This window comes from Ciconia boyciana, chromosome 3 (assembly GCF_034638445.1).
Source record: "Ciconia boyciana chromosome 3, ASM3463844v1, whole genome shotgun sequence".
NCBI classification, from domain to species: domain Eukaryota; kingdom Metazoa; phylum Chordata; class Aves; order Ciconiiformes; family Ciconiidae; genus Ciconia; species Ciconia boyciana.
The window spans coordinates 77,556,215-77,581,494 of NC_132936.1; the positions used below are offsets into that span (position 1 = coordinate 77,556,215).

The 25,280-nt window shown below is 35.5% G+C and overlaps 1 protein-coding gene across 2 annotated transcripts in view; it reads left to right on the forward strand.

Moving 5' to 3' along the window:
* The window catches only part of PACRG (parkin coregulated), a 267,779-nt gene that overhangs the window by 58,531 nt on the left and 183,968 nt on the right, over positions 1 to 25,280 (forward strand). For both annotated transcript variants that reach the window (XM_072856220.1, XM_072856221.1), the window contains exon 3: positions 11,744 to 11,878. In XM_072856220.1, coding sequence (XP_072712321.1) covers positions 11,744 to 11,878 — 135 coding nt within the window. The remainder of the gene's footprint in view (positions 1 to 11,743; positions 11,879 to 25,280) is intronic.

Consider the following 25,280-nt stretch of genomic DNA (forward strand, 5'->3'; position numbering starts at 1 on the left):
TGTACACCTGCTCATTAAGTTTAGTTGAGGAATGCAGATAACAGTGCTCAGTATCATTTGTCTTTAGACTACAGCCTAAAGTGTATATGCAAGTGGCTGAGATTAATTCACTTCACTGCTTTCTCTAATTGTGTAGATTCAAACTATGCAATATTCTACCCTGGGAAAAAAGAAGAAACAAACTTCTATAAAATCTACAGTTCATTAGAAGACTAGAAAATCTGGTTTTGTGTTATTCGGAACCATAACGCCTTTGAAATGTGGGTTCCTGCTTTTTGCCTTTGCGCACTCACCTCCCAGCGCTGGGGAGGTGTTCAGCTCAGCAGGTTATAGAACTGTGACTTGATGCAGCAGCCACGTTACCAGTTACTATTCCTTTCCTTTCCTCTTTAGCTGTTGTTTTTAGTGTTCCTATTCCATCTCTTCAGATGCAGTCAAGTAATTTACTATTGAAGATATCCATAGGATGGGATTTTGTGCATTTTTTTAATTGTGAGAGGATGATGAGGGTCCTGTAGTAACTGCTCTACTACCTGAAGCCTCTAGCCATGGGAAGCTTCCAGGTGCATTCTATAGAGAGCTGAAGCATGACTTTATGAAAGGTGATAGCTACCTCATCACAACCCCATTTGACTTTGTAGATTTTTATAAGGTTGGTAAATAATTCTAATCCCGTTATAAAATGGGAAATTAGTGCCAGAATGTTGTTTCACTGAAACCATGGATGGAGTCTGTCACAATCAGAATTGGAATGCAGTGATTTTACCTTCTCGGTCCAGTGTCTAATCCTTTAAACAATGTTCTGTCATGACCCAAGCAAGTTTCTTGCTAGCTCACAGGTCAATCCAGCCTTTCAGAGTCACTGTCTTCAGATAAGTGATTCACCTGGATTGTTTTAGGGCTAATAAATTAGTGATTCAAAAGCTGACTGACCCAATGGGGTCCTGTTCTCTTTTGTGAAAAACCTGGATATTTTTAGACACTGTTCCCAGTTGGAGCAAAGAGAAATTTCTGTATTTTAATTTTTCCTTGATATGGAGATAAGTTTATTTGCAGAGTTCTAATAAGAGTTAGAATAGCGTTATTTCAATATATTCTGAAAGTTGCTGTCATAGGCTCCATATTGTCATCTCACCTATTATTCTCCCTATCTAATACTTATTTTTCACCAAAAAAAAAGGCAACTGAAAGAATTTTTTATTACGCTTTTGGAGTTAAGCTTTCCAATGGGACACATTAGACCTAGACAATATGTCAGCATTAGAAAACATACTTACCAAAACACATAATGAGGCTTATTTACTACCTCCTAGGTGTAGTTATTCCACTGTCAGGGAAAAAAAAATAACCTCCTATCAGATTTGGTTCTATGGCAGCTTAAGTTAGTTTAATTCTAGCTACCATGGGCATGCATTGCTAGGAATGCCTCTCCTTCACTTTCAGCAACTGTGGTGGCATTCCAACTCTATTGAACCATTTCAGTACATTCTCCAGCAAAAAAACTATTTTAACAAAATAATGTGAATAGTTTCCTGGCAGATTAGAGCATTGAAATGGCTCAGTGCAGGATCAGGCAAACACCAAAATTAGTGTAAAAGAGAAGAGATAGTATAGATCCAACTGGAAGGAAGGGCAGGACTTTGGCAATGTAGAATAACAAGAAGCAGGATCGCTATATTATGGCCTTGCTTTTATTCTCTTCCCTAGATATCCTCTGTCAGGGTCACAACAATAAGTTAGGATGTTAGGTGTATTCCAGCATGGACCTTCATACATGTGTGTGTGATGGAAGTGCAACATAGGCTGAGAATAACTGTCCTAATATTTTACAGTTTTACCAACTGTTCTTTACTTTGAAATACACACAGATATGCCATGATGATGTATAGGAGAATTATAAAGAACTAAAGATTACAGAAATCAGAAAAATTGTCATTGAATTATATATAGTATTAAAAAAAATAAAAGCTTCATTTTGTTTCCTAGCCAACATTCTTATAACTTGCAGTATGTAGAACTACAACGTGTTGATTTGGCATCCAAAAATGCATATGCAGCCATAAAGAATGTTGTAGTTACTTCTACATCAGGGAGCAGTGCAGGCCAATAGGAGAGGATCACCAAAAGAAAAGAGCTGATGCTAAGGATATGATGTTTTACACATTTCAGGGATTTTCTTCATTCAGATTGACTGTTATTTGAAAGGACTGCAGTTCATTCACTTAAAAACTGCTTCATGATGTGAACAGTAATTGGGTTCCACTTCAGAAGCACACTTGTGATCCCAGCTGAAACATGAATGCAAATGTACTCAGTGAATTTATATTTTTCTAAACATTAGACTGCAGATGGAAGAATTTCCACAATCAGGAAAAATTTAGGAGGCTCCCAGATTTAGTGGAATTGATGCACCGGAAAGCCTTGTGAAACTAATAAAGCAAGGAAAGAAAGACTGTATTCATCTGTAGACAGGAAGAAGGGGAGAAATATATTAGCAGTTGTCACTCTCTCCCTTTGCATTAAAGGAAATTGCTTGGCAAGCATCAGGAGAGAAATCTAAATAATATGAAATAGTTACATGATACTCCAGTAGAGAACAAGAGATGGAGGACCTTCTGAGAACAAAGTGCTGTAGAGCAGTTTGTAACATAGGCACATCTGGCTTATCGAAACAGCTTATCTTTTCCCCAATCAAAAATAACATTTCTGAGGTGATGAAATAGAGTAATTCTGTACGCAGCTTATGACTTACTTTCAATAGTGTCTCAAGGCAATAACGAGATACAATATCTTTGTACAAAATCACGTCTGATTTTTCTTTCAAGTTCTGGTGCTTTAGAAGCATTTGTAATGTTTGCTGACCTTCTATCAGTAGTTTCATTTTGGGGTCTTAAAATTGATTTCTCTCATTTTGACTTTTGAAGCTATGAGATGGGCTTTGATCTGTGTTCCAGATTTGTGCAGTAGCCCCAGAAGCAGCTTTTAAGCATTAGATGTGGCACCATTTAAAGCATATCAAGAGTGGCACTTATGAAGAAAGATCTCCCTGGTTCTTTTTGGATATAAAAAGCTTTGTGTGATACATGTTGATGGATCGTGTTCTTTTGATATTGAATGCTTGTGATTAAATAAAAGGAACCAACGTGGAACTCAAGAGTACCTATTGGGACATCTTACTGTGCTTCTCCTGTCATTTGAAGTTTCTCATTCAATTTTCAGTATGTCTGCATAGCAAAATCAAAACGTGATTGTAGAATGTATTAACCACCTATGTTAGTTTAATCAAATTAGGGTCAGTAAATGAAGACAGAGCAGTACAGGCTTTGTTGATTATTGCCAGTCAGAGTAGACACTCTTAGGGATGCCCAGTGTAGATTCTGATCGTTAACACTTGCTAAGATTTGTGTTTCCAAGTCTTTACTACTACTATTACTTATGTTTATTAGAAAATCTGTGCATATGTCACCTAATACTATTATCATGCTATTGTTTTGTTGCGTTGGTAGGTAACTGCCTGTCGTGGTTGGCAACCAAGCACCACGCAGCCGCTCACTCACCCTCCCCCCCGGTGGGATCGGGGAGAGAATCTGAAAAGCAAAAGTAAGAAAACTCGTGGGTTGAGATAAGAACAGTTTCATAATTGAAATAAAATAAAATAAAATAATAATAATAATAAATTGTAATGAAAAGGAAAGCAATGAGAAGAGAGAGAGAGAGAGGAACAAAACCCCCAAAAAACCAAGTTATGCAACCACTGACCACCCACTGACTGATGCCCAGCCCGTCCCCAAGCAGCGATCACTGCCCCCTAGCCAACTCCCCCCAGTTTATATACTGAGCATGACATCATATGGTATGGAATAGCCCTTTGGCCAGTTTGGATCAGCTGTCTTGGCTGTGCCCCCCCCCCAGCTTCTTGTGCAGCTGCCAGAGCATGGGAAGCTGAAAAGTCCTTGACTAGTGCAAGCATTACTTAGCAACAACTAAAACATCAGTGTGTTATCAACATTATTCTCATACTAAATCCAAACCACAGCACTATACCAGCTACTAGGAAGAAAATTAACTCTATCCCAGCCGAAACCAGGACACTGCCAAAATCTTGATGTTTTCTCATACGTGATTGCTGGGCTTGTCTTGATGGCAGGCTCATCTGTGTTACAAGTATAGAAACACGTAAGGTACCTATGTGCCTACTAACTCCAGAATCACAAACTGGGGCTCATGGCTTTTGCACCTAGGCTTGCTCTCTGGGCACGAGTTGTAACTAGGCGGTGTTGTGCCAATGCCTGGTCAGCCAAGTTAAGAGCTCTACCACACTATATGGATGAGGACCTTGCAGTTGATGGTTCTAGTAAAGCTGTGTATGTCAACATGGCACTGAATAGTGCTAGGTATATTATTTGGCCTTTATTCCTGCTAGCTTGAGTATTTCTTCATGCATGGTATAATTTATTTGACTTATTTAATATGTCTTGCATTTTACTTGAGGTTTATATAAGGATTTGGCAGCAGCTTCTGGTTCCAGTACACAAGGAAATGAATGGTGATCTTCCCTGTGGGGAAATCAGTGAGTTGCCAGTTGGACTATGCTGCATTAGCCAAGTCGAGTGTTAGTTTAACACCAGTACAAGAGGAGGATGAGACAAAGACCCTGTCAGTGGTTACACAAACATTTCCTTGATGCCATCACCTTTACATCTGCCCTGAGACAGCAGCATGCATCAGTAGACTCCATTCTGTGGATACAGTGCAATTATATACAAATACATTTTTCAGTTTGAATACAAAGAAATAGGATTTATGATTTTATTTCTGAAAATTTCACTCTTCAAGATGATAATGTGGTATTATATTTTCAAGGAAGACTGCATTTTTTTAGGTAAAACAGTTGAGTGGTCATATAACTTTTGATCCCTATAGCTTCAAAAATAAATTTAATGAAATATTTTTGCAAGGAAAAAACACAAAAAGATGTGGTTAAATTCCAGTCTCCCTGTAAGAAACTTGGCAGACAAAAAACTGGAAGTTTTTTCATTCTTCTTCCCTGTTGTCATATAAATGCATTAAACTGGGTTAATCAAATAAAGGTATATCTTTAATCATTAAATTTGATTACAATGTCACTGGTCTTATTTTTAATATACGAATCATTATATAACAACAGTGGAATCTCAGTCCATTCTACTTTTAGGAAGTAAAAACATTGGTCTCAATATCTTGATTCCCTACAACTTAATATGTGATCACATATCTTATTTTTCACACAGCACTTGAACAATTACTGACTTCTGATTTCAATAAAGCAACTTATGTCTGCATAGGCAGATGAGACCTTGTATGTCCAATTAATTCTTGATGTTCAATATAAATTCAGCACCGCTCCTTGAAGAATCAGTCACCTATTTCTTCCTGTCGCACTCCATGCTGCTGCCTCCCTTGTGCCAGCTTAAGTGTTCACTCATCTTTGCAGTAAACCACCTTAAGGATCTAATACTTCACAAATCAACCTAACAGAAAAACCTCCAACCAACAACACCAAAAACCAAAACAAACCAAAACAAAAACATCCTTTTGTTCCTGATCTGGTCGTCTGAATACCTACATGAAAGCTTCTGTGATCAATGGAGGGCAGTACATTGTGGTAGCATCCAGGCTCATGAAGTGGGAAAGATCAATGGAGGGCAGTACATTGTGGTAACATCCAGGCCCATGAAGTGGGAAAGACCACTTATCTCGTGTCAGTGTCAATTTTTGTCTGGCTTAAACTGCTCATGAAACTAGTGTTAGCTTTCACCAAAATCACCAGTTGTCCTATGCAAGTATGTGTTTAGGTCCCTGAGTATGCATACAGTTTGACACTCAGTTAGGAAAATTCAGTCTTCAAATAATTAATCGCTGTTTAAATCTGGCTTCAAATAATTTTTCTTAGTCATTTTGCTAATGTGCCATCACTGAAAAGTCTAAGAATGCAACCTGATACAATGGTTTTAAATGCCCACGAGTCAATGAAAGAAATATGATCTTTCTCCTTTTTTTTTTTTTGCTTAGTGGCTTGTATCTTTTATCTTGTCACATAGTTCAATGGCATAGAATTATAATAAATTAGTTTTGCAATTATCAAACTCTTCAACTTCTCTTTGGCATTTAACGAACCTCAGAAGCTGTTTATTGCTTCATATACTTTGCCATCATTAATATTAGCCTTTAATTAACTGGAACTCTAATCTTAATCTTTCTAGCTATGTTGCAATGAAATATTTTTGTTATGTTGAAGAAGATAGTATTTTTTACTGTTTTTCCAATAAATGGAATACTTTCAGAATGACCTTTTTAGTCAATAATTATAACAATATAAAATGTAAGACAAAACTCATTATCACAAGGAAAAGCATTGTGTGCTTTCTTTTTGTGTATTTTACTTAGCAACATAAAATCACAGAGAAGCCTCCGCTGAGAGGGACCTCTGGAGATCATCTGGTCCAGCCTTCTGTTGAAAGCTGGGTCTTGGATTTGTTTTTTCAGGTCCCTGCCAAGCCAAAACTTGAATATTTTCAGGGGGACTCCACCTCTTCTCTGGGCAACATATTCCAGTGTTTAATTTTTCTGACGATGAAGAACACTTTTCTTGTATCCAGACAAAATTTCCCATGAAGAAATTTGCACCTGTTGCCTCTTGTCCTGTGCATCCTTCTGAAGAGAATACCTCCATCTTCTCTATAACTGTCTGTTAGGGATTGGAAAACTGGGATTAGATCCTCCCCTGAGCCTTCTCTTCTCTAGGCTGAACACATCCAGTTTCTTGAACCTTCTGTCAAGATCTCCGGACCTCTAATGATCTTCATGGTCCTCTGCTAGACCCTCTCCCTATTTTAGAGTTTTTATCATGAACTGGGAGGACCAGAACTGGACACAACATTCCAGGTGTGTCCTAACAAATGTCAAGCAGAGTGGAACTCCTTGATCTGCTGACTATACCCTTACCGATACAACCGAGGGCTCATTCTGCCTTCATCACTACAAAGGCACTGCTTGCTCAAGTTTAGTGCTGTTCATGAGAATCCCCAGGTCCTTTTCAGCAAAGCTACATCCCAACTAGTCAGATCCCACCCAACTTCTACTGCTGCTTGGAATTATTTTCTCTCATGTGCAAGACATTACATTTATGCAATCCTTGTTGGCCCTGCCTTCTAGTTCGTGAAGGCCTCTCTGCATGGTGACTCTTTCTTCTGGTTTATAGTACCTCTCCTCCCAGTTTGGTATGATGCACAAACTTGGTAAGCAGGCATTCAGTTCTGTCATCCACATCCTTTATAAAGATGTTGAACAGTATAAAACCCAATACCAGCCTCTAGGAACTCCCTTTGTGACCAGCTGCCCATGAGCCAGTAAAAGCATATTAGTCTTACCCTAAAAGTTCAAGCCATAACATTTCTGTAAGATTTTGAAAAGAATAGTTTATGTAAGCAGCTTGGTAAATCAGATAATTTCAACTGTCACCAGGCTCAGTAGGTATTATCCCTCTGATTTCTAAATTTTTTCCCTGAAATTATGGACCAGATGTGTCTTCAGAAACTGACACATTGCAGCTAGGAAGGTCCTAATGAGTTGTACATGGAGAAATGCTACATCTGCATGAGGAAAGAGCAATTAAGAATGGTCATTCAGCTGTTTGTTAGAAAAGACTGTTCAACAGTTTTCTATTGTGAGAAACGTCTTCTGTCTGAAAAGCAAAAAAGAGGTAAAGTTGACTTTGTTTTCTGGAGAACTTGAGTGGCCTAAAGATTTTGAGACAGCTTCTCACTGTGGGTACTCTTTTGCAGAATTTAATTGTTGCTCTTTTATTACCTTTTTAGAGCAGTTAACCTGAATCTGACTGGCATTCCTGCATTGTGATAGTCTACAAATAGAAAACAAAAAGAAGTCTGATCTCAAAAAACACTACTTAAAATCTAAGTATCAGAAAATAAATACAGAAAACAAAATAGATCAGGAATTATAAAAAGTGAAAAAGTAAATTATACACGTGTACTTTTCCTCAGGCAGACTGTTGAAGATACATGGCTAGAATGAGCCAAAGAGAGGTCTGCATAAGAGAACAGTGTTCAGAATAGCAAATATGATAGTGATGGTCTGCCTAGTAATAAAGATAGGAAGAAAAGGAAACTATTTGCAAAAGGTAAACAGTATTAGCTCAATGCTGCCACTCCAGCAAATGTCTCATAATCTACTTTTATCAGATGCAAACAAAAGGAACAAGTTGCCTCCATGTAATAAACTTAAAGCAGAGCAACAGTACTCTTCAATAGTGCAAGGTACCATTCCTTCAATGCAGGGACAATTCCTCTCTCTTCCTGATTGGTGATATTTCTTTGTTCTAGGCAGATCTTAGGATCATTCCTGTCTAGATCGTTTCATTGCTTCAGAGTCCGTTGCTCTTCCTGGTATTTAAAAGATCTCTATGCCTCTTACAGACAAAACTGACAAGAAAAATATCTTTAAGACAAAGGGAAAAACAACAGCTCTCTCTCTAGACTATTTTCAAGCTACTTCTCTAGCTATACACACTACCTTGCTAGCTATACAGTACAAGAATTATGAGATGTGTAAGATGGGTAATAAACTCCATATTGAAATTGAGACAATAAAGACATGTAATGTTGAAATGAGAGATATGATAATAGATGAAAGTTATTAATGGAACTTCTTAAGAAGTGGTTTTAGGGCTAACCTTATTTAATATTTTCATTAGTGACCTTGACAAAAAAATATTAGGATTGTATAATGAAATTTATAGTTGACATAATGTTTGCAGTTGTTATTAAAACAAATGAAGATCACGTTGTCACACAGATGGAAGTGGAAGCCCTTGAGAACTGGTGTAATGGAAATGGAATTAAATACAATAGTACAAAGTACAAGATAATGCACTTAAAACTAATGACAAGAAATTCTGTTATTAACATAGAGCTCATCAACTGGAAAAGATAGTTGCTGTGGCAGTTAATCAAAGGATAACTATGAGATGCCAGTGTGATGTGGCCATGAGAGACTAAATGTAATGCTAGGAGATCTACCAGACAGACTGTATCACGTGAAAAAGGCTAATACATATTGTATTTCTGATCACTGATAATGTGGATTTAGTAAACCTGAATGGATTTCTCTTTCATCAGCTTTTCCAGTCACAGCTTGAATGTACAGAAACTTTTAGGATTCTCAACACTGACTTTGGCATGGAGTTCTATAAATCCACTACTTGCTGCATGAATACATAACTACTTCTGTTTGTTCCAAACTTGTCACTTACTAGATTTTTTTGATGCCCTGTACTTTTACTGAAGGAGACAGTGGAAAATCTGTCCTTATTCATCCTCTCCATGAAGTTATGATTTTATAGATCTTTATTGTATTCTTCCTTAGTCATCATTTTCCCAGTTTACTCTTTTCTAGTGAAAGCCATTCCATACCCTCAGTCATTATCCTCCTCTGAACCTTTTCTACCATACCTTTTTTAGAGGTGGCAGATCAGAGTAGGCATACTATTTAACATGTGGTTTCTAACCACTGGAGTAAGGATAATGCACAACAGCTTTTCAACAGGCAAGGGGCAAATAAACAGATTTGTAATCAATTTTTGAATGACTTTGTATATATAGTAGAGGAATATTAGAGGAATAACACAGGAATGGATTTGATAACCAAGATCCTTTTAGTCCTTCTAGTTTATTTGTTCCTGAATAAAGAATAGGAAGAAGTCAAATTAACACAAATATATTTTGTAGAAAATTTGTAAAAGTGCAGCAGAAAAAGTTTCATATCAAATTTACTAACATGAGTTGGGAAGGAGAAAATGTTTAGTTTCAGATAAGATGTAGTTTGGGATTGCATAATGATAGTCTGCAAGAAATAATTAAGATTGTATCTCATGTAATCAAAACAACAAATTCTTTATCAATAATTTAAGTTAAAATTTAATAGAACTTTATTAGTGACTCCTAATATTTTACAGAAAATAATATTTTAAAGGACATGTGAAGGTCCTGTGTGTGAAAAATATACAAAAAGAACATAGATACTTTTCTAGTGGCCTCAAATGAGCCATAGACTCATAGACTTGTCTGAAATGCAAAAAAAAAAAAAAAAAAGACAAGTAAAAGCACTTACACTAGTGGCACAGAAAAAATTGTTTCTCTGCAGAACAATAAGTGTAGATTTATTTACATTGGTTAGAAATGCTTTTCTTGGAGTATTACTCTCAACTGCTGCAGATGTGTTTACCAAGCAAAGTTACAGCTATGCATATCAAATCTATTTTCACTAGACATGGTCTATCTGTGACAGCAATATGCAACACTAGGTCACAGTTTAGTAGCCCTAGTTTAAGCAATTTGTAGTAAAGTACAGTGTAAGCATATCACTAGCGGACCCCTCTACCTCAGTCAGTGGAAAATGATGTCAAAATACTTTGGAGAAAAAAAGTGCCAAGTCAGATTTAGATCTGTAGTTAGCACAGTTAAATTACAGAATAGCACAAATAAAGCAAAGGATGTTACTTGTTTGCATTCTGTTCACTGGAAAGCTGAATGTCTGTACTGCTAGAAACTAAGGGTCACTGAAGACATAGAGACAATTAGAACAATACAAAATACTGGGTATGATTTATGATCCTTGAAGCTCTCACCTTTTTTGAAAATGACACTTTCTATATTATAAAAAGTAGCAAGTCATAAAGGCATTTTTTAAAAAAGAGACACGCAGAGAATTGTAGGAAGTTCTTATCCCAGATGTATGCCTATAAAAACCAAAAAAGGCAAGAGTTTCTCAGGGAAGAATCAGTTGTCAAGGACATTTGGGATTAGTTTAGCTCTCTCAGTCTCTTTCAGCATTTGAGATTAGCTTTGTTAATTAGCTTAAACAATAGATTTCTTATAAGTACTTGAAATTCTATTATCTTAGTGCCAATTGTTAGTTGCTGTTACTACTATGTTTGGCTGAGAAAACAGTTCCAGCGTGAGCATTTTGGAATTGAACTGTCATTCAGGCACTCAGGCTATGCAATATGCTGACCAGCAATAACTCAGATAAAGAACTAAGTGGAGCTGAATCAAATTTTTTCCTCCAAGGCAACACAGGCAGAGAGGAGAGGTCTGAGAGAAGACTTTCCTCCATTTCTTCCAGTGCTTCAGCCATCAATACTGAAGGGCTGGAAGTCATATGAAAGCCAAATCCATAGCATTTGAGGAAGGGATATGGTGAAGGAGATTAGGTTAATGGTCAGAGAAAGACAATGGAAAGTGAGGACAGTTATATTAGATGGAAACCAAGTCAAAATGACTTCTATAAAGAAAGAAATAGAAAAATATTTCTCAAGGAGAAATGCTTAATTTTCCAAGAACTTCTACTAGATAACGTGAATATGTTATTGGTGTTTTATTCTTGCTTAAAAATGCTGTGGTAATGGAGATAGCTACTTCAAAATATAAACAGTTTTTATGGGACAATCTGAAAGTAGTAACAAAAAAAAGCAGTTAACAAAACCTGTAGATCATTGCCAAAGTGTAGTTTCAAAGAAGTCAAGTATAGCATGTAAAGAAGAAAGCAAACTATAATTTGGGAGATCAATGTTGTTATTCTTTCTTATCTGTTTCTATTTTGAGCCATATAAATTAGGCTTTTTCTAAAAATATATTACCACTGAACTATGGGGTTTTTTGGGTTTTTTTGGTTTTGTTTTTTTAAGGTAAGAGGGCCCCCACTTGCAGGAGCATTTAAAGAAAGACCAACAAAGCCCACAGCATTTCGCAAGTTTTATGAGCGAGGAGACTTCCCTATTGCCCTTGAGCATGATACTAAAGGAAACAAAATCGCCTGGAAGGTAAGTCATGGCACAGCTGTGACAGCCAGCTGAGCTTATTGAAGTGACATCTCTCATTGTCAAACAAAGTTGGCTTATAAGTAAATCAGCTGAAATAATTTCTTAGCAAATGGAAGATGGTGGGGAAGCTGTTAGAGAAAGGCCCCTGAGTCAGCTATCTACCTTGGCTAACAATTAAATTATATGCTGCAAAAAGGAAGATGACAGAGTTGCTTTGCCTTAGAGAATTATCTCCTGCCCAATTCATCTCTATTTTTATGAGGACCTGGCAATGCAGCCTGTTTGAGGCAGTCCATCAAATGATGGAAGTGGCTGGATACAGTGAGCAGCAGCCATTTATCTCCCCCAAATTTCACCTTCCTGCAGGACACTTCCAAATAGAAGCTTTAATTACCTAAATGGATAGGTCAAGATTGCCTGCTCCCTGAAAATGCAGAGCAGAATACAAACGAAGGCAGATTCTCATTCCACAGCTGTACTCTCAGTCTACAGCATATGTCAGACAGCATAATCGCTGTCATACGTGCCCCTGTTAGAGGCTGACCTCCACTGCTGAAACCATTACAGCTCCGACATTTCTCTGACAAAAGGTTAATTGGCTTCAAAATAAATGTATTGCCTAATGACTCCATTCTAATGCGGCTGTGTTTCTCTCTAAAAGGCTTGGTGATGTTATTTGTAAAACTTGCCAATCTTCTAAGTAACTACCGCAGACTTTTAAATTTAATTTGAAAAATGAATGCTGATCTTTAACCTGCTCCTACTATTTAATTATTTTGGTTATCATGAATTACTTTATTGTTTTGTGTTATTTATTGGACTAGAATAAAATTTTGCTGGAAGCAGTGATAGTTACAGAAAATGAACATGATATGCATGAGCAAAATATGTCAGATTTGTAGAATGTTCATGTCAAGAACACGAACATGAAATTGTTCATGTCAAGAACATGATACCAATTTTAAACATATAGCTATGTTAATTCAACACAAAAAGGAGGGATTTTGCAATCTTATACCTGATTCTACTCCTAATGAAGCTAACAGGATTAGACCTATAGTGTGGTAAATGGTACTGTGTAATTTGTTAGTAACTAGATTTTAAGGTAGCTCTTTTGCTTATTGAAGTATATAAGAGAGATTTGTGTTACTATTTTGTTGCCCATAGCAGTGTTGAATCAGCACAAGGGACAATTAATAGTTCTTGCAGCAAAGGGAATCTCTATCCAACATGACTGTACCCATGATTCAAATGAGATTCCAGTGAAACTGGTCTTTAGGCAACCCTAGAAATGCCCTTTCAGGACTAGTACTCACAGGCTTACAACATAAATCTGCAGTCTAATCTTTCACCATCAGGTAAGACCCAAAGGTGATTTGAAAGCAACTGTGAAAATCTGCAGAATTTAGTTTTTATCTTGAGGCATTATAAATTCTAATTTCTCAAAATCAGACTGAGAGGTACAGACAATTTACCTCATTTTGATTGCTATTTGATGCATATACCTCCACCATGAGGACTAGCATTCCACTAGATGATGCTAGTGGCTGCTTAGTTGACTTAGGACACAAGAAAATGGAATGAAGCCGTGTCAGGGGAAGTTCAGATGGGACATTAGGAAAAAGTTCTTCACTGAGAGGGTGGTCAGTCACTGGAACAGGCTCCCCAGGGAAGTAGTCACAGCACAAAGCCTGTGAAAGTTCAAGGGGCATCTGGATGACGCTCTTATTCATATGGTTTCATTTTAGATAGTCCTGTGAGGAGCAGGAAGTTGGACTCGATGATCCTTATGGGTCCCTTCCAACTTGAGATATTCTGTGATTCTATGATTCTATGATGTCTTGCTAACTTGCTATCTACAAGCCTTCCAACGACAGTTGAATGTCTAGAGTATTTGCTCCCTGTATCTGACAGTTTGAATTGTTGAATACATACTACCTTAAGACAGCAACAATAGCAGAGTCTCTAGTCAAAGATCCAGCATGTATTTTTTCTTAACACAATTTGCAATCTTACAGACCTAATGTCTCCTTAGTGTCCACATACCACAGCAAAACATTGGCATGTAGCTAGTGCAATGTAGGACTGAGATGTCGTGCAACAGTTGCTTTTGCTGTTGCTGTTAATCCTTTCAAAACAAATTGTCACTACTTCAGCGTGCATGCAAGAAGGTAGCAGAGTAGCGGACTGTTCCATTCTTAAATTAGAGCATGGCAAGGTCCAACCTTATTTCCCTTATTCCATGCCACTTGATTTAGTCAAAAATCAATCCAGACTGAGTTCTGTGGCAGGCATTCAAGAAAACAATACTGAAGTAGTAGAATTACTTGAGGCTATTGTTTAATTTGGCATGCAACCATCATTGATTATTGTGCAGTTTAAGTAGATGAAGCAGGCAAACAGGAGTTTTCTGGTTCAAACTTTAGATTAGATAGCTTCTAAAGCCTTAGAGGCTGCCCACCGCTGCAAAAGGGTGAGAATGTTGTTCACTGTTAGCTAATATTTAAAGGTGCAGATAAAGTAAGGTCTGTATTTTTCACTTGTTTTAAGGACATACGAATATTCAAAATATCCAACATTTATCTAGTGGCTAATTTTCATCAGATCATCATACTTATTTGTAAATCTGATTAAATAAGCAATTATTTTTAGAAATATATTTTACTCAATACTGCTTAAATTCATGAAAATGAAAAAAAAATTTAATAATGAAATGTGTCTAGGCAAAATGTTCTATAAAATCTTGGCTGAGCTATATTTATTTGCATGAATCATGATTCTAGTGGAAGGATAAAAAGAAGAAATAAATGGTAACAGTGATATTTTAATCCTGCTATAATTGCACAATGTCAACGTTTTATTGTGAAAGGGTTTTCTTGCTCTGTTTAGATGTAATGTATATCATGGTTCATTTCACTCTTGTTAGTTTGTCTACCAAGTGGTGCATGAGAGAAAATGCAGGGGGGTCTCAGAAACATGATTTGTTCTGACAAAGGAAAATACTACAGGATTTTGTCTTTCCTGCAAAATGCACAGTTGGTTTTTGTTTTTTTCTTTGTTTGTCTTTTTTATAATTACTGAAACAAAATAAAATAACTGTAATTGTCAGACATTAAATATTTTTTTGAAAACAGTTTGAACTCTTGTTCACTATATTGTAATTCTGTGGACAGAATACAGTCATTTTCAGCTAGAACAGAAGAATCTGAAATGTTTTAATATCCATGAATTGTGTTAATATGCACCAAAAAATATACACAGATGACTCTTGATTTTGTAACAGTTCTGCATATACCTAATTTTAAGCCCATGATTCATTTCCTGTAAGGGCTGGCTACATATAACTATGGTTGTAGACCTAGATAAGGTATAAATTTAAAGTTCAGGAACTATTCAGAACTATTTCTGAATAACTGCATGTGTTGAATCTTTAATTCTGAAATAATAGTACTTGTTGTTGTTGTTATTGTTTAGCTTAATTATTTCCAAAATGCACTAAATTTAGAAAGAGGCATTCTTACTCCAAGTTAATCCTAAACATAGACAAGATTAAACTGTGCAGATGAACTATGGTGTTTACCTTGGTGCCTTTTCTTAAAAAAGGGACCAAAGCAAATTAGATCTCACTGAAAGTTCATTATGGCAAGATGTGTCTTCTGTGTAAGTCTTTAAGTTTAGAAAGGCATCTCTTTGAATACTCCTGTAATATTGGCATTCTGGTTGGTAAGTTTTACTATTATTGCAAGTTCAAATAAACCTGTTTTGACCTAATGGAAGAAAACAGATGAACAGATAAAATATGTTTACAACATATACATCATTATATACAAGAACAGGAAACTGAACCTGGTTTTAAAGAATATAATCCAGAGAAAAAAAAAAGAATTTAAAAAGCTCTGATAATACAAGACTAAAATCATCTGGTGTTAGAGGCTGTAATCAGGTTTATTTCTAAAAGAAGAAGACATGACTGTCTTGGTGTTCCTCTGTTTTCAAAACTGGAGAACAGTTGTCCTTTTGTCATTTTCAAAAGGTGAATATAGAGAATGACTTGTTTGTTAATTATGTTTGTGAAAAGAAACTCACCATCTTTGTAAATCACTGCACAAATTTCTGAGTTTGATTACAATTAAGTAAGAGAATCCATACAAGATTAATTCAAGACTTTTCACCCCCATTCAGGGGGTCTACTAGCAGTCAGTGAATTCTTTGCTAAATGGCATACATCCAATGTAATATTTTAACATCTAATTTAAATCTAATTTTAAAAAAATGTTTGTTTTCATGCTCCCTCAGTGGTCATTAAATAGAACTGTATAGACATTAGTGCTGTAAAATGGCTGCAAATATATAATACTCATATTTTTTGATAAAGCAATAGCTTTTGAGATCTACAAATAAACAACTTCTTCTGTGGTTGAATTATTCAACAAATGTTCAAGAGTCCTTCCAAATTTGAAGTATTTGTTTTTTTCCACTAACAGAGAATGAATAATAATGGTATGGTTTGAAAATGTGTTTCTGATTTGTATCAAACATAAAAGTTTGGAACATAAATTGTTGTTAATTTAGAGTTAAATAATAGTTGAAAGTGATATTTTTAGAAAAAGAATGTGTTAAAATGTTTATAAGCCCTTTGACTACTTATGTGGGATCCTGCAGTTCTCTTTTAGCCTATGTATATCACAATTTTATTTCAAAATGTAGTAATATATTCTTTTGCACAATCTCATACCAAGCTACAAATAATGAAAGCTCATAGTCCAGGTCTGAAAAGGACTTCCATTTTTAAATATACATTACTGAATTAAAAAAGGTCAGAATGCAATTAAACCTTTGACTAAGAAAGTTGATAAAACCGAGAAAGTATTTCTGAATTATTAAGAATGTGTTTGAAATGCAGTCTCTCTGTATCATACGGAAAGTCATCAGAATGTTTGAAAAATTATTTTTTTAGGGAGTGGGGTTAATTATGAAAGTAATTATGCAGGGGGAAAAAAGCTTCTATTCTTCAAAAGAATTTTAGCAATTTCAAATAAATTAAAACCAAATTAAAAAATGCAAACTTCTCAAGCAAAATGTCAAAATGAACATGATTTCCATCTCTTGGAGTTTATGGGTTTTTTTCAGAATAGCTATGTTCACTAAGGATGTGACTTTTACCATTTTAATTTCTCTTCATCCCCTCTTTCCTACATAGCTTGTTTTTTTCAGGGGCTAGTATAAGCTATGGCAGCAAAATTACTTCTTGGTGATAGAAACTGGATGCAGTGGTAAAAGAAAGTGTTCTGCCCTTAACATCATGAATTTGAATTGTGCATACACTTTTTCCTTGTGCAGACTATTGAAGGTTGCTTTTGGTAATAGGGACTACAAATAATTTGAACATGCCACAGAACTGCAATTTTCATTAGCATCTCTCATTCTTCATTTAGTTTTATCAGCTTGTTGTATATTAGTTTATATAAAATTCTGAGCTGCTATGATTAAGCTGGTACCTATACCCAGCACCAAGAAAAATATTTTTGGGGGGGGGGTTTGTTTGGGTTTTTTTTTTTTCGTGTTGGGCTTTGTTTTAGGGTTTTCTCCATAAAATAGCTGGGTATTAAATTTTGTTTTCTTTTCCTCAAGTGCAACCTTTTTTGCTTGTTTGAGGGATAAGTTTTAAGCAAGAGAAAATATATTTTTTTATATCAACTAATATAGTTGGGAGACAAGTTTTCAGTTGCAGACCTCTCAAGTAATGTCTCTCAGTATTTTTCATTTTTGTGGCATTGTCCTGCCATTAAACCACATGAATAAACACTGTGTTATTCCCTATGTAGTATTAAGTAAACTTAGGTAACACTTCCCAAAGTTCAAATCCCAAACCAAATTAAAATTAGTTGGAGGGAGCTCTTTACCCTACAGAATGACCCCATTATTATACTAATGTCTTGCAATTTATAGAGGTGACATGTAATTCTAGAAGTTGAGGGGTTTTAACAGCTTATTGCCATCAGAAGGAGAAGGTCCAACTTCCCTTCACCTCATCTGCTCTCTATTTCTAAGGCATACTTGGCACTGGCACTGATGCTTATCAGAGCCCTCTGTGAGTAAATCTCACTAACTCAGAGAAAAAAGGTGAATGTGTTTTTTCTCAGTTAGCAACGTGTTCACAGTCCTGTGAACTTTGATTACAAAAGGCTCCATGAGTGCTAAAGCTGTGTGTTGGTGAAGGAGAGAGAAACAGTAGTGAAGTACAGTGAAGAATGGGAGAGAGTTGAAGGATCTCAAAACTTTTTTTCTTTCTACAGCAATGAACTGCTAGATTAGTTTAGCTGCTCATGGAATTGCAGCCTCAGATATCTAAAAGCAAAGAGAACAGACTGTCTATGAAAAATAATACTTTTCTTTTGGATTTATTTTCATATATAGAGATTTTTTTTCTGCTTCTTTCTTTGTTAAACTATGTTTAATATCTTCTTAATAAAAGATGTTGAGAGGACACTGTCATCTTAAAGAAAACTTGTAAATCCTCCACAAGTGTTGTCATGCAGAATGAAAGCTTTTTGCAAGATTATATACAAAAAGAGAAGTGGCCATGTATCATGCTTAGGCACAGTGGGTACAGCACAGAGTGGTGTTGGTTTCTATTTTATTTAATGTCTTCATTAATGTTTTAAGAAATAGTTCAGAGTTTTCTTCTGCAATAGACTTCTGTTTATCATCCCCAGAGGACTCCTTTTTTTTAATCATTTCAGTGATCCTTTTTAAGCTTTTCTCAAATACACTTGTGTTGGTGTAACAGAAAATTGCAGTGTGGATTCAAGAGAAGGCAACCGAAAGCAGGAATTGCTTAATCCAGAAATAATACATAATAATTTAGAGACACTAGAAATATGAGTTGAGGTCTTGGTGAAACAAATTTTAAATGCTGCATCTGGGAAAAAAAAACCCCAACAATTATATTAACAGATTTAGTATAAAGGAATAGTTTGGAAAATAATAATTTTATTTTCCTAAGACAGTAAAACCCTCAGTTTTCTGTGGAGACTAATACATCAAACTTGAGATGTGGCATGGTAGCAAGAAAGAATTTTTCAGTTTTTAAACTAAAAATTTAGCAATAGCTCTGTTGCATCATCCTAAATCAGAAATTATTAGTAATCTGTATACTATGGCTTACTGAAGCAAGCACAAGCAAATACTGTTCATAAACAGTTGTGTATAGACAAATGCCATTCATTATTCATTGTGACTGTGATACTAGTGTCCCACTAATGACTATCAAAAGTTCTGTCTTCGTTGATGTGCATGTGACTTTTTCTTAGAGATTGTTAAAAATTGCAATCACAAGTCTATTCGAGTTTCCTTTTTTAAATGCATAATACTAAAAAATAGCCACACCTTAATGACTATGACCTGATTTTCATTTAATGAAAACGCATTTAAATCTCTTAAGCAATATTGTGTATGTACTACACTTATACCCACTCTATGACCTGAAATCTTACCGAAGAGCTACAGAATAAATGCAGTATCTTTTCTAGCAAATAAAACAATAAAATTCCTATTGACTGCATTAGAATGGGATCCTTATTGCCATAGATAAATATTATCTGTTATCTTGTCCCTTTTTCTCCCTATGATATTATAATTTTTCCTACTGATCTATTAGGTTTTTAGTCCTTGATCATGCTTACAGGAATCCATTTCTGATCAGCTATAAATTTTAATGTCCTGAGTTATCAAAGTTATAGAAGTTATGCTCATCCTTTTGATAACAGCAGACTTAAATCTCTCTTACAGCTAAGAAGTGTTAGTTTGTATCTAATTAAATTTATATTTAATAGTATGTTAATTTTATATTTCTCTTCAATAGGTATGTAGTTGTTTTTTTCTTCAAAAGTCACTATTTATATTGACTCTAGCATTTTATGTGAGTTAGCTAAGATTAACCATCTTTCATTTACAGACTAAAATAGGGTACCAAGCTGATGTCCTTCAATTAAGACAACATATTTAAAGTTGTTGAGTAACTCTGGGTGCTTCCAGTTTCCATTCCATGATACATATAGCCACAGAAAGTGTTGGAACGATAGGTTTCTCAGGTTTGAAATTTCTGCGTTGATTTGATCCCACCACTAAGTAACAATAATTCCAAATAAATTTAGTCTGTTCAAATCTTGCTTTTCAAAAGCACTATACTAGAATTAATTTTCAATTGAAAAACACTTCTTCATAATAGTGTATTAATTAACTGCATGCTTAAAACAGTCATTAAAAATTTAGATAGCCAATGGCTCTGTAATATGCATTTTTCTGTTGGCTCACTGCTTCTTAATACTAATCTACAAATCATTCATGACTTTACTCTTTTCTCTTACGTTCTTTTTCACGTCTGGAAAGGAGATGTCTTTATAGGTCTTAGAAGAAATTTGTGATGTTAGAAATTAAAACAGAATCTTATCAAAATACTAGTTTAAAACACTGTAGCAAAACACTATGTTTTTATGAAATCCCATAAAATTCAAAGTAGGTATTTCAATACTTATCAACATTCTCATTGGTTGTTTTTAGTTTGTACATTTAAACTAATATTTCTGGTGAAACACTGAATTATGTCACAGTATGTATTAGGGGTTACTCAATGCAATCTCTTCTTTCTTACCACTTGTGGCTCACAAAAATGTAATTCTTTCTAGAGTTAAGTTTTTTACAGTCTTCTGGTCTTTTCCGTTTCTTTCATATTTATAATTTAAGAAGCTAATGAAATGTCTCTTTTCTCCATGCTCAGGTAAAGTACCATATTTATTAAAAATATGACAAGTACGTTAGCTTAACAGCTGAATAATGTGTTTCCCTTAAAAAGTAAAGAATGTTTTCCTGGAAATGACTGAGATCTCCTTTCTTTTAACGTCAGTGCTGAATCTGGGGACTACTGTTGACCTGGAGTCTAAGACAGGCCTTGCAAAGAGTAGTGACAGGTTTACCTGATTGCTCTAGTACAGAGCTGCCATATTTCAATTATTAATTCCTGTGTGGCTAATTAATACTCACAATTTATCCCAGGATTCTAGAAAACAGTAATATTGTGGCAGTTAATTTACTGTTCCTTTTTTCTTGCATACACAATTAAAGCCATTCCTTTATTTGATGTAAATTGCCATCTCTTGAAAGCGTATGGAATGAAAACCCAGCCATGTATCAGAAATAACTTTAATTTAAATTTGCTAAATGACCTCTGAAAGCTAGATGAAAGATTTTCTGCTGAATGGGCTGGTGCTCCCTGCCTGTATAATTTATGTGAGAAATTAGTGCGAATGGTTCACTTTTATGGAGCAGTGCTGCTTGTAGCAAGCCTGCAGAAACAATTTTCCCCCAAGCCTCCATCTGTTCTTCAAACCAGGGCATATGCCATCTCATCGAGCTTGAAAGTCAACTGATTTATAACTCCTGAAAAGTGCATAGATTGAAAAGAAAGGTCGACTGCTGCTATGTGACAATGATTTGCTAGGCACTTGGATAAAGACAATTCACATTACTACAGACCCTAGAGGACACAAGTGATGTTGTAAGCTTCAGAAATTGGTAGATTGACATATAGGACAAAAACAAATTGCTCCTCCTCCTTCAGTTAAACAGCTACCTCTCTTCTTAAAGATGGAAACTTTTTAAAAGGTAAGTAGGTAATATAGCCAAAACATCTTGTTATACTGTGTTTCAGGCAGAATAAGCTTTTCCTAGCTACAAAGGTTGCCATCTAGAAGTGCCAGGACTTGTTCCACTTTAATCTTTTAGCTGCAAGCAGAAACATCTGTCTTTAAAAGTGCTTCTTGTTGTTTGTCAGAAAGTTCTGTTCAGTGCCACAAACACAGTGTTGATGAATTTTCTGTATCTACTCTGAAGGTGATTTCTGAGCCCTATCCCAATTAATGGATGGCTTGTTCTCTGTCCATTAGTTGTCAGCCTTCCTCCTTTTACCCAAATATTGCAGCGTTCTCTGGCAAGTGACAAAACAAATTGAATTGACAACATAAAAATCAATGTGTGTTTGATGTTTTCATTTCTGGTAGTCACATACTGTGACCATTCTGCTTTGAGGCTCAGAGACTGAATAATTTCTTCAACTACTTTGTCTTATCTAGTCTGAATTTTTTTTTTATAATTTCAGGTAAAAATGGCGTATAGTAAAATGCATCTTTAATTTAAGAAGGGTAATGTAGAAAAGATGCAAATAGCGTCTTTTAATGTGAAAATCTGGGGGCAGATTTTGCCTTGAAAAACACAGAGATGTAGTATAAAAAGTACATCTGAATAGCAGGAAGAATCATCCTCTACAAGTATGAGCTTATTGCTTGTTGAGGTATCTGTAGCATCTGTAAGAAAAAAATGGCTTTGTAGCTTTCCACAATCTGATATTATGTAGCCATGGATATCCTGACCTAACTCACATAGATGAATATACTTTCTGAACATCATATAACTCAATACAGAAAAGCAGAGCAGTGCAGATTAACTAGATCACGATTATGAATTATTTCTGTTGTATAAATGGAATCTCAAACACTTAAGCCAGTACCCAGCATACGTACTGGGTATTCATACATTGTATATGCTATTGACTGACTAAAGATGATGAAAATGTAGAGCTAATAAACTGCAACAATTAAATACAAATTGTAAACATCTCATTTCACTGTGTTGAAGAGATGTGTTAAACAGTTATAATATGGCTTTATGAAATTGTAAATTGTATAAAGGAGAATTTGAGATGTTTAAGAAAACTTCACACTATGTTTCTAATAAAAATGAATAAGAAAAGTTCACTATCACTGAAGAAATGTATTCTAAAAACATTCAACAAATGTCTCTGCTTTAGAAATGTATTATAGTGGATGTCTGTTCTCATCAGTTTTGTGATAAACACTATGTATTTTGTTACCCTTCCATTGTTTCATTTTTGTTGTCCACTATATGTTAGGCATGTGCATAGGGCAACTTTATCTCTCTCAGATCCGTTTCATTTCCTATACTGTTTCCAAAGCATAAATTAGTTCCTTCTCATTTCAGTGTCCTTTTCTCGTCAGTAGCCTCCATGAACCTTTTACATCAAATTCATGTTCACATCTACTATGCTGCAGAGTTCTGATCTGGGCTCAGCACTGCTCTCATTCCTCGGGTTATTATTCTGCTAATTAATATTACCTGTTTGCTTTAATACCTAGTTTTATTGTCCTTTTACTTTCTTCCCTATTGGTTCTTTCATCTGTATCTCCTCTTGCTTATCTGTGAAGCGTTTGTCTTCATGTGAGGTTATTCATGAGGACAGCTCAGCAGGAACCGGTTTAATCTTTATACTCAAATAAGGAATGCTTTCTACATGTTTTATGATGGTGTAAATGTGTCCTTGAATAGAAATCATTCAGATTAAGATTCATGAAAACTTCCGAAAACAGCAAGACCTAAATTTTAACCTTTTTTTTTTTTTTTTCAAATTCTCTCTTCCTTTGAAACTTGTTGACAACTCGGTTTGATAAAATAGCTATCAATGTGGCATGAAAGAGCTCTGTTCCTGCAGACATTTAAGCGTGCACTTAATGCCTTGTGATCAAACCTACTGAAGCGATACTTTTGCTTATATATGTAGCAGTGGTGTTAGTGAGGTGATGTACCTACCTCTAAAAGGAGAAAAAGATGTTTACATTTGTTTGTTTTCAATCATAATCATGTAACTTTCTTAATAAGTGCTAGTTTCAAATTAATGTTATTGCATCTTTAAGACATTAATGGCCAAGACCTTTAAAAATTCAACTCATTTACATGTGTTTGATAAAACTCTGTTGAGGTGGTTGAATTGTGCTTTTTTATGAAAAAGTTGAAGACTGAGTCTATATTTACATTTCAAAAAGCAGTGTGGATATTCAAAAAGCAGTGTGGATATTTGACAGTAGTAGTAGCATGTGGTAGGTTATCAGGGCTAAAATAAATTATCTTAAATATTTAAATGAGATAGCTCCCCTTGGCTTTCAGCTTTTGCACATTAATGCTCAGGAAACAGGCAATTGTAGGGAATTATAAATACTGCAGTTTTTGTACTAAGTGACAGAATCTGTGGGTTGCTAGTTTTGTCTCCTGTGACTTCCTTCAATATCACACCAAACAATATATCTTACTTTGGTTTTAAAGGAATACCAGCTAAATAGCCTCTGTGTAATGAAACAATCTAAGTGCTGTAGGACCTAGTGGAAGTCTGTATTTATAATATCAGAGTTAAACCCCTAAAAAACCTAACTGGCACATTATACTTAAAAATAATTAATTTAAATCTTACACATTGGAACTGATTTTCTGTGTTTAAAAATTAATATTATGTTCATATGTGCAGGTAAATCCATGTCTTATTTAAATAATTATTACAAAAAGGTAGACAAATAATACCTCAGAAGATCACAAATAATGATTTTTAAATAGGTATGATATTCAGATGACAATTTCCTCAGGCTAGAATGAGGCTAAAAAGGGATGTTGCTTCCAGTGTAATCTAAACTTCGGTCTAAATACATCTCTCTTTAGGAACGTGAGTTGTATTGTAATGTAGTGAATCTCATCTTATAATGAAGACTAAGTGCACTGAAGTACAGTTCTGCTCTGAAAAAGTAACACAATTAATGTTGAGTTCTGTTCATATCAAAAGAAATTCTACTAGGGTCAGAAGCCAGTGGTCGTACACTTAAGAAATCATAAATACCTATATGAGCCTGTACTGCAAGTGATGTTCCCACTCTGTGCTTCTCATCTTGTCCTTTCAAACTCTTAAAAAGGCCAGTTCAGATGGGAGACGCCTGCTTTGCCTTGCTATTTAATGACACCACTGGAACCTTGTTGCTCTTATTATTCCTAGGTTGGTAGACTGGGGGCCCCTGATAAAGCCTGTGTCTGAGGCAGGAACATTCTTTTTAACAAAGCCCGAGCTGGAGTGTCAATTTCACACTTGAACTCAGGTGAATTTCAGTTTCCTTTGAGTTGTCACTTACCTTGTGCTTCTGCAAAGTGAAAGACAATATGCATTATTAGCTGATCTTAATATGGATTTTTTGCTTAATATATTCACCGATCAGTTCATATGCTTGCTGAACGCCCCCCCACACACCCTCACACCCCCCCATGTATTAAGCAGGTGAAAGCAGTGAAAACTGCAGTCCTTTTTATGTCTGTGCCAAAGTCTAACCTGCGGTTCTCGTGCAGCAGTTTGGGTGGAAACATGAGCAGCTGTAAGTTGATACAAAATGGCATAGTATACATAAGTTTGGGAATTTGGGTATAACAGATATTAAGACTACTTTACTCCTTTCAGAGTTAAAGTCAACTTGCCTGCTTAAAATTCTTGCCGTCATACAGTTCTCAGGGGTTGCTGCAG